Here is an 11,369-nt window from a genome sequence, read left to right on the forward strand (position 1 = left end):
AAAGAAAAGAAGCTCCTAAAACAGAACCTAATAAAAAGGAAAAAATATCCAAATACTCCGTTTTAGTAAGTCAGGAGAGTGGTGAAAGATGAGAAAAAACTTCGGTTAAAGATACAATCCATGAGACAGGTAATTGAATATAACACATATAGGCAAGACAAGTTCTTCTATTGGTTTAATACTATTGTTCTGCAAAAACATGCTTTTGTAGCAGAATCTTCTCCTGAATCCTCATATCAACCACCTCATTTTATAATGGCTCTTAGTTCTAGTAGCTCCTCAAGATATTCCCCATACGAGCTTGTCCTGGTTAGAGATTCTTCCTTTTTTATGATGTCAAAAAGGGGAGAAAGTTAGAGTAGTTGTAGGAAGGGGATGGTGAATAGGAATAGAAATTATGCCTTCGTTGACCATCTATGTTCTGCTATACTGTTTATGTTTCATGTTTGATGAATGAACATTTATAATATTAATGCATGAGTAGTTCTATTGTTTTGAATATTCTGAGTTCATGATAGTTGAATTTGTGATAGTTACAAAACAGAAATAAAATAGAAATGCTTAAACTGGGGGAGTAAAAATAATGAAATAAGAAGTAAAAAGCACTTAATAGAATACGAAGACTGTTATGTGTTTGGTTTTTCCTCTTTTGGGGTTTATAAGGACCTTTGTTACCACTTATCCGTTAGAATATCTTTTATATTCCTTCAATTGATATTCTTTTTTGTTACGCATAAGAAAAATTCAAGACAACCCAAACTTATGAGTTTATTCAATATTTGGCGAGTGAATAATAGGAATGAAAATATGAAATATAGTACACCAAATACTGATTATCATAGTCTCACATAAATAATTTTATTACATAATAATATTAAAAAGAAACTTACTACCAAAGGTACAGCATCATACTAGTTTTCTTTTTCTCCAACTTAACATTTTGCCAGTTAATTGCTAGAAAAAAACACAAACAAGCAAACAGTCACAACTCACAACAACTACAACAATCCATTTTGAGAAACCATATATAGATGCAAACTTCTTGCTTATGCTTTTCTAGTCAATAATATGGTAACATTGATGAACTTGGTTTTCTCCTTGGACATACGTTCAGCCAAGATTTGCTGGTAGCGGCAAAAAACCTCTTCAATGATAGCTTCACCAAAGTGGCTAATCAGCATAGGTTCTGCCACAGCCCTCATGCACTGTGCCACATTGTATCCACCATCACTAAGTGATTCAGACCTTTCAGATTCAAAGTCTAGAGCATTCCACTCATCGAGAGCATTCCAATTCACCTCAGAAACCTCTAGACGATTGATGGCGAATGATCCTTCTTTAAGAACTTCCAATTTCACTTCAGATGGGGATGGAGTGTATTGAGGGATGTTAAAAGTATCTAATTGCTCTTCTCTTATGATTCCCTGCTCAGCAAATAGTAAAAAGATTTTATATTCATGTATCTTGCCAAATTTAGTTAATATGTTTGAACAGACAATGTGTATTGTATTTAAAGTATATTTTTTTCTGGTCTGCTATGATAATTCATATGAAAAGAAAAAAAAAAACAGACAGTTTGATTAATAGCTAATATAAAATTATAAAGAATGTTTTTAGTTGATTTTTTTGTGTGTAATCAGATCATCAAATGGTAAAACAGTTCTTATGTAATCCTCAATTTTTTTAATTTAAAGAACAATTAGAGAGCATATTAAAAACACTACGATTTATCTATAAAAAAACAGATAAATCCAAAGATTCAGTTGTTATCATTACAATAGTTGTATACATGAACTTGGCAAAAAAGTCAATTTATACCTAGCTGGTTGGCTGGTTTTGTCCAATCAAACTAATGGTCAAACTTGCTTAGGATTAAAAGCAATGCTTTTATTTGTATTTGTCTTCTATTTGTCTTTGCTCTCTTGTAGTTTGTAAAAGTAGCAATGTGAAAAGAGAGGTCCACGTTTCCTTCTCGTAATTTTTGTTTATTATAGCCAAGAAGGATTAGTTTGTATATATAGTTTTTTCTTTTCTTTTTGGTATTAAAGGTTGCTTACAAATTAGACGTTCTGTTTAAAAAACTAATAAAAACGTAGTCATGATACTCAATTGTTTTTTTACTAACGAAAGAGAATCTTCCGCATCATAATTTTTTATGACAAAATATTATAGAAACAAGTTTTTAAGTTAATGTTAGCCATTACATCCAAACTCATCATCTTTTTGTTGAGTCATTAACGAATTGTTGGGAATGTATACCTGCAAGACCATATCACTAAGAGCAGTAGCCAAAAGCTCCCAAATGTAGCAACCATCCTTGCTAGATGGATCATCGCTTCTTCTTCCCAAAAATGTGAGAACCATGCGTCCTCCTTCAACCAATTCCTCTGCACGACACTTGAGAAAAAGAGAGAAATCTCTCTGAAATTGCTCATAGTAAGCTCTCACAACATTTTTGGGGCTCGTACTGCCTATGTAAACATTGCCCTTGTTGTTGTCTACACCCTCAGGAACCTATTTAATTAAATCACCAACAAACAATTATTTATTTTTCATATAAGGCGCATATTATATTGAAAGCTCCTACAAAACAAACACTAATAGTACTAAGAAAAATATTTAGTTAACATGCATATGCATGTGTACCTTAGATAGCCATTGAAGGCTGTATGAGGAATGGACAAAATGAAGACTTTGATATGGGAAAACCCTTCCATAGAAAGAACCGGGAACACCCGAGAAGTAGCATGGACCGATCCCACTTTCCATTTCATCACACAATTTCTCTTTGAAGCTGTCAAGAGACTTGAAGATGTTGTTGAAGTCATTCCCAGGGAGATCATTCAGAAAGACTTTGTATTCTGGAGATTTGTGGTTCAGCTCTCGGCAAAGCTTCTCCACAATTTTTATGAATTCAGACACAACAAATAAAGTGTTTGGTCCAGAAGAGCAACCCAAATCTGCAATTGCCAAGCTTCTGGGGTGTGTGCTGCAATAGAGGCTTCTTATGGCTTCCTCTCTTATGGGCTTTGTCAAACAAATCACCTTTTGCTTCATAAGTTATAACCAATGACACTAAATAATTAGTACATCGTGTTGTGTATAATTAGTACCAATGTTGGTCTATCATTTATAAGACGCTAATGTGTTACTGTCTTTTATCTTTTACATGTATGAAATTTATTTTAGGTGATAACCGAACTTAGTATTATTGAAAGATAAAACTTAACATTAAATATTGTGGATATTAATTGTTAGCATTATATTGCCCTTCAATCAAACTTATGTTTATTGCTTTTTTTATGATAAGTTGTCTGTAAGTATACCTGAACAAGGGAGTTGTTTGCATAGCTTGCGTCTCCAACGCCACCGTTCATGTGGAGTACCTGTGCTACTTCCATTCTCTTTTCTTGTTATATTTCTACTTCACTTTCTAGCTCGTTCTTTTACTTTTGTGCTTCTATGCTTTTGATCGAACCTCATACCACACCTATATATATATAGATGTGAAAACTGTTTTTTAACAAGAAAATGTTTGTTTTCTTCTCATATATGATTTTACATAAAATAACGTTTTTCTCGTGGCTATCCATCTCTGCATATAAAAATGTCGTACGGGCTATGAAGTGATTGACATTTGATCCAAAAGTGGGTCGTTTACAACGTAGTTCTCTGTCGTCATTGTCAGTTATATATTTGACCACAAACATGTTGTCTATATAAGTATAGCTGAACAGGGAGTTGTTTGCATAGCTTGCATCTCGAAAGCCACCGTTAATGTGCAAACATGTGCTACTTCCATTCTCCTTTCCTTAGTTTTATTTCTACTTCACTCTTTCTCTCAATCTTTTGTCTTTTGTGCTTTATAATTGCGAAGTTTAGATTTAATTTATAGTTAATTTTAACTAAGAATGATTATAATTTATTTATTTTTTTGTTATTTTTAATGAAGTAACGAAGAATTTAATATTATGTTAGTTTTTACTAGCGGGATTCAAAAGAAAACAATTACAGGGATTTGGAGAAAAATTGATAAAAAAATTTGAGTAAAGAAAAGTTAAAGATTAAGACCACTTTGCGCGAAATATAGGTTCAGCGCATTTTCTCGCTCAGCGGTCAGTTCAGATTTAAGGTGCACTGAGCGTGAATTCGACGATAATCCTGTGATCATGATCTTATTCATTGAGCCCAGACTCGCTTAACACAAGATGACATGAATTTAAAGCTACTTTAAGACTATAAAAAGATTAGAAAGCAAAAGAGAAACATAGAGGATCGGATGTCTATACAAAAAGAGTAGAAAGGAAAGAGAAAGAGTCAGATTTGTTTAATCTATTTTATGCATATTTAATCTTAATGTAATTTATTATTTTTTATTTTTGTAAAGAAATTTGGAAGAAAAAAATAGATAAATTAGACTTTTCACGCGAGAAACCAAAGATACATTATCAGGTAGAAATTGGGATGAGAAAAATTATTAACCATCACAAGTAATTTTAGCATAACCTCAAGATATTTTAAATTCTGAACTTAGCTTTAAGCATTCAAATGCATTATCATCATCTTTATTTTCTCTTTATAATCTTTTATTTTAAATATTTATCTTGTATCTCTCTTTATTTTTTATTTTAAATTTTTTATCTTTTACTTTCTTTAAATTGTATATCTATCATTTCTTATCCTTTTTACTCTTTTATTACTTAAAAATTGGGATTCGATAGTGGACTTCCGAATAGCTTTACTCCTTGTAATAATTTAGTGTAGTTGGTAATGACTTAAGAGTGATTCCACACTCGACACTCATATCACATTTATATATAGGTGTGAAAACGGTTTAATTTCTAACAAGAAAAAGTTTGTTTTCTTCTCATTAATTAGTGACATTTTCCGTGGCCATCCATCTTTGCATTTAAAAATATTGTACGAAATTATTGATGTTTGATCCAAAAGTGGGTCCTTTTCCGTGGCCATCCATCTTTGCATAGCAAAATCTCGTATTAACGATATTATCTAAAGCTACGAACCATATAACGAAAGCGATGGCTGGATTAAGTTGGACGTGTTCATTTTATACATAAAAAATTATGAATAATGAATTTTCTTTCAAGAATATTCATAGAAAATATGGATAACACAAAAATAGTTATATTTAAAGTGATTGTTTATTGAGAAATATTAAAAACACACTCTCTTTATGACATACTCACTTAATTTATTAGTTAAAATTTATTGAAAATAATAAATATACTAAAATATTAGGAAAAAAATGATGTTCAGAAGCTTTGACAATGATGTTGCCGTGAACCGATGGATTCCGTTGACGATGATGGAGTTTCTGCTACTGGATGTCGACAAGGTGCTAAGAGGCGAAGGTACATTTGGGTGGACCATTTTTCCAACAAAGGGGTGGACCTTGAGAAGGTGCATGTGACATTGATTGGGAAATTAGGGTACAAGAAGGTGAAGTGGGCAATACGGAATAAGACCACCTAAATAATACAAAAATAATACGACTTCGTTTTTATTTTATTTTTTAAATTTTTTTTATATATATTCTCACTCAGACAAAAATTACACATGACAACATATGTCACATGCCTATGTGTCTGGTTAACAGTCATGTAAGTAGATAACGAATTTTAACTAACGACATAAACCTCAGACAAAAATTTTCAAATATTAGGGATCCAATTCAAAGAAAAAATTTATTAGGGACCAAATGCAAAAGTCTGGTATATATTAAGGACTAAAAATATATTTAAGTCATCTCTTAAATCAAACAACATTACATATCATTTTATTTCTATTCTATTTCTCTTTTTTTTTTTTCAAATGATCTCTTTTCTATTTTCATTTATTCTATTTCTCTCTTCTAAATCAATTATAAATTGAAGTAGGATTTGGTTTCTTTACTGCTACCAAGTTTCATAACTAAAGATAATTTTTATTTATAATCACTCAATTGCCCTTTTTTTTAAAAAAAAAACTTATATATTTCACTTTCAATAATTTATTTCTATTGCCTTCCTATTTTTCTCTTTTTTCATATATAAAAATTAAGGAAAAGGAGAAAGAAGGACATAAATATATAAACTACTCACAACTATTTTTTTGGTTCTGGATTAGAAATCATGTGTGTTTCCTAATCCATTGAATTTGAGAATAATCTCGCTCGTGATATGTGACCGTCGTTGATCCTTGAAAATTTCACATGCACATGAAGAAAATCAAACACAAATTTTTTCACTTATTAGATCATCTTTCAATGTTAACACCATAGGCGGTTTCAAGGCCCGGCTACCCTGGGCAATTGCCCAGACTCTGGCATAACCCTTTTAATTTTATGTTACTAATATTTTTCTTTTTTTTTTTTGGTGCTGTACTATTATTTTTCTTTATTAATGAATTAAACGGGCAACTATCATGTTTAGCACGCAGATTCAACAAAAAATATCTTGATGTTAAATAGTTAGTTGAACTAGCTGGCATAACCCTTTTTGTGGACTGTGTATTCTTATCCTTCACTCTTTTTTTTTTTTTTTCTTGGTAGAATTTTCCTTCTCATTTATTTACCCTTTGTAAACAATAATTACGATAATTCATGCAATAGGGTAATAACAACTATAGAAACACCAATCACATGAATTCATTATTATTGGTCAGCTTTTTCACAAATTTACTATGAGCTTAAAGCAAATATCATGTGATGTTGTTCTATAAATCTAAGTTGTACATTTATCAATTACTAGTATTTTAGTGAATGTTTATTTTATATAACTAAAATTTATAATTTATAATAAATAAATACTTATATATAAATTATGAAATAATTTTACACAAACATAAAAATGGAGAAAATTAAAAGAAAAATATTAAAGAAAGGGCAAGAAATTGAAAGGGCAAAACAATTGTAAGAGTTAAAAATTAAAAGGGCAAAAATATAGGTAACAGAAACAAAAGAAGTAAAGCTTCGTCACCGCAGCAACACTGTAGAAACCTTAAAGCTTTCCGCCATCGACACCTACTGATTCTTTTCCGACTACCGCCTTCCCCTTTTTTTTCGGTTAGTAATTGTTTAATTTCAACTGATTGTGGTTTTAAATTGAAACAATTAACACAAAGGTAGCAGAGAAGAAAAAGAAGAAAAATTTGGGTTTATTTGCACCGCCTAGTAATAGCAGACACAGAGAAGAAGAAAATTTGGGTTTGTCTTTGAAAGGTTAAATATTTTATGTTATATAGAAGTACTAACATTGTGAAAATGGGTCCCATATTTTTCAAGTTTATCTAAAATCTCATATGGTGAAATTATAATATTGTATCATACTGATAACTTCAATGAATTTCATTATAAAAAATATTTACTTTATAATATATTTTGTCATTTTGTGTGCTGCTAAGTGTCAGATTAAGCTACTACACAGCAAGATTCATTGGTTATAAAAGTTTTATTGATAAGTCAAACTAAAGTGTGTATCTAGTAATATTATAAGCATATAGTATTATTTATAATAGCAGTAAAAAGATCTTTTACAGTGGAATCATACCACTTGTAAATTTGTTTATTGATAGATAAATTATCTACAATAAAGGTTTCTTTTGGTTATCTAATTTTATTAGTTTCTATAATGGTGTTTAATTGAATATAATATAATGCTTGTTCCTACTCTTTATAAATCATAAGAGATTACTTTTATTTTGAAAAACTATTCTTATTTAAATTTTGATTCTTATGATTTTAATTGTTAATTGAGTATTAACTTAAGATCATTTAATTTCAGAGATGAGGAGATTTTTGGTTGATAGAGCAAGTATTGAGAATGTGAATGTTGTACAACAAGAAGCCGAATTAGAACCGCCACCTAATGTGGTTAATGAGTTTAACCCAAATGAGATTGTGCGTGATCCAGGTCATAGGAAACAAACGAGCTTTCAAATATATTGCAAAGAGAATTAGTTGATGTTGTCAAAGCTCGGTTGGGCACAATGAGAGAGAGTGGCTGGAATAATTTTTTTGCCGATGTCCAAGGATTTTGTGTGTTGCTAAAAGTATTCTGGTACCAAATATGGATGACGAAATACCAGTTCGGGGTCGTTCAAGAGCAGAAGGGAGGACTATCACTAATCTTCATCATTACCGTGCAGAGATTTTTTATGTTGCTATTGATAAAATATGTGTGGAGATGGATCACCGCTTTAGTGAAGGAAGTAACATTATACTTGATTGCTTCTCATGTCTTGACCCCAAGAACTCTTTCTCCAAGTTTGATGTTGATAAGCTTGCTCGTCTTGCTGATATTTATCATGCAGACTTTTCTGATGATGACCGAGGAACAATTAGGGATCAACTTGAAACTTATGTGCTTCAAGTGAGAAGAAATGCTTCTTTTTCCACTTGTGAAGATGTTCAAAGTTTGGCTATGAAGATGGTTCAAACTGAGAAACATTTGGTATTTCCATTGGTTTATAAACTTATTGAGCTAGCTTTGATATTGCCGGTGTCGACAGCATCCGTTGAAAGAGCTTTTTCAGCAATGAAGATTATCAAGTCTAAATTGCGCAATAAGATCAACGATGTGTGGTTCAATGACTTGATGGTATGTTACACCGAGCGGGAGATATTCAAGTCACTTGATGATATTGATATTATTCGAACATTTACCGCAAAGAAGTCTCGGAAAGGACACTTGCCTCGTAATTTTATTTAACCCGCTATTGTAAGATTATGTTTATCTCTTTTATTTTAAACTATATTTTTGTTGACAAAATGACGAGTCTCTTTTATTTTGATTGATTACTATTTACATATTATATACAATGTGAATTTGCTATCTTTAAATTTTTGCCCAGGCTTTATAATTTTTCTGGCTCCGCCACTGGTTAACACAAAGATACCTTATACCACTATACCAACCCTTTAGATTATTAAAACAAGACTGTTTAATCTACCTTATGACATAATATATAATAAATAAAACAATTTTAGTTTTAAAAAACTTGTTTTATCAAATACAACTATGAAGAGAATAGTAAATATTATTTTTATCCTGTACATGCATTAGGAAAATAATTAGCATGTTCAAAGAATGTGATATCATAAAGGCTAATTAATACATTCACGTTTTGCAAAACTTATCGGTTCATTTTCACAAAATTGTATATATTTTTGTTGAAAAGTCGAAACATCACTTATTAATTGACTTATTATTGTTTCATTAAAGAAAATATTGACAATTATTTCAATTTTAATAATGTTTTTGTATTTCTAATTATATAAAATATTTATTTATTTATATAAACTAAATAGATAAAAAATTGATATCCCTTTAAAATGAAGTCCTAACCGGTCGTTCATCTCAACCGCACTCAGAGTCACTACTGATTAGATGAACCAATGAGAACTTGCACTATAAGTTTCTATGCTTTAAATAATTATGAAAAATAGATTTTTTTTTAAAGAAATACAATAATTTTTTTTAGGAAAACATACAATTTCTTCCATTATTTACCAATACATACATGTTTATTATTCATAATTTTTTTTCTTAAACATACAAGATTTTTTTTTTTTACCAAAACATACCACTTACATTATTTACCAATACATACATGTTTACTGGTCGCATTGTAGAACCCGAATTTATATTGTGTTTTTGAAATTTCTTTTGCAAAATTCGTTGAGAATTTAGGTCCCCAACCCAAATTCTCAATGTGATTTTTAATATTTTTATTTTAAAAAAATTGATTTTTTAAAAGATTCTTAAAAATATAAATAGAGGAAATTAATAAAATTAGAAAATATTATGATATAATTTTTTAGTTATCATATAGGCACTTAAATAAATTGCAAGTTTAAGGTAATTGAACATGTTATGAATTATTCTGAAATTAAATTTGAGTGTCATTGACGATTTTGTTTCGTTGTGTACGTTAATTAAAAAAATGAGATAATTAATTATCAGTCTTAAAATAAATGAGAAACACAAACAGTAAATAATTACTACATCTAAGTTATATAATACACATAAATTAAAACGTGACTGAAATGAGAGACATAGAAACATACATAATAAACATAACATAATAAAACGAAAATAACAAAACATACTAAAAAATACAATTGAAACATGATATGAAGGATCACAATTGAAACATTGAATTACGTGTCAAGTGTCTACAAAATCCTATTAGGAGGCATATGTCATCATGGTTATTGTTCATCATATAAAGGATCACAATTATGTATCAATACAACTATTAGGAGAAATAAAAAATATCGATCAAAATCAACAAGAATATGAACTAATATCGATGAGAGCAAAAGAGGTCAACCAAAATATTGTTTAATTTGTAGACTAATAGGTCATTCAAAAAATAGGTGTTCATATCATCCCGAAATTTTAGTCAAACAATTTTTATTTTACTATCAATATATTTCATTTCGCACTATATATAAATTCAAAAAATTATTGAACGATAGTATTTTTAACTAATTTTATTTAATTTTATTAACTTTTCTAATTTTTTTACTTTTTGTTTATTGATATTTTTAAAAAAAATTAAAAATCACGTCGAGAATTCGAGTTAAGAAGATCCAAATTCTCAACGGATTTTGCAAAAAAAAAAAAAAAATACAGTGTAAATTCGAGTCTCTTTAGACTTTGGACAATAAACATGTATATATTGATAAATAATGGAGGAATTATATTTTTTGGTAAAAAAATTTCTTGTATGTCTTTGAAAAAAAAAATCTAAAAATCTAAAGATGTAATTGCAGTGAAAAATAAAGTAAAAAGATGTGATAAAAATGAGCAACTAAACCATTAACTGTGATGCGGTAATCATGCTGAGCTCATAGTATTAACGTCATAAGCAAATTATATAAATAAAAGTGGGCAATTGAATGAACTAATCCTAGTAATTGTGATACGGTAAGCATACACAGCTCATGGTACTGACGTAACGCACTAACGTGTCCCATTGACATTTGCATTCTACGACAAAAATGAGGTTGTTGAATACTTTAATTGGGGCCAAGTGCATGCCAACTACCAATCTGCTGAACTAGCACCTCATACGAATGGGAATCTCTCACACTGAACACAACGGCTATTCATAATTATTTTTTAAAATATAAATGTATTTTAATATAACTGGTTATTGTTTTTAAAATATGGATAAATAACTAGTTATAAATAAACTAGTTTTATAATTAATTATATAACAACTTATATCTCAAATTAATTATGACTGAATAAAAATAAATTATTTAGAATATCCATTTCTAGTTATAATTTTATAATTATAATTATTTTTTAAATAAAAATAAGTTATTTGAAATATCCATAACTATAAAATTGATTATAATT

General features: G+C 29.5%; 2 protein-coding genes across 2 annotated transcripts; one reads left to right on the forward strand and one right to left on the reverse strand.

The window, feature by feature from the left end:
• Positions 1-813: 813 nt before the first annotated feature.
• Positions 814-3,465, reverse strand: LOC114382052 (salicylate carboxymethyltransferase-like). Its single transcript, XM_028341287.1, has 4 exons — positions 3,327-3,465; positions 2,647-3,051; positions 2,260-2,514; positions 814-1,424 (listed from the first exon to the last, which is right to left on the reverse strand). Exons 1-4 carry the CDS (start codon positions 3,399-3,401, stop codon positions 1,047-1,049), a joined length of 1,113 nt encoding a protein of 370 aa, XP_028197088.1. The 5' UTR covers positions 3,402-3,465; the 3' UTR covers positions 814-1,046.
• Positions 3,466-8,044: 4,579 nt separating this feature from the next.
• LOC114370520 lies at positions 8,045-8,806 on the forward strand. The gene has a single exon (XM_028327894.1). It carries the CDS (start codon positions 8,067-8,069, stop codon positions 8,706-8,708), a length of 642 nt encoding a protein of 213 aa, XP_028183695.1. The 5' UTR covers positions 8,045-8,066; the 3' UTR covers positions 8,709-8,806.
• The last annotated feature ends 2,563 nt before the right edge of the window (positions 8,807-11,369 follow it).

This window comes from Glycine soja, chromosome 2 (genome assembly GCF_004193775.1).
Source record: "Glycine soja cultivar W05 chromosome 2, ASM419377v2, whole genome shotgun sequence".
Classification (NCBI taxonomy): domain Eukaryota; kingdom Viridiplantae; phylum Streptophyta; class Magnoliopsida; order Fabales; family Fabaceae; genus Glycine; species Glycine soja.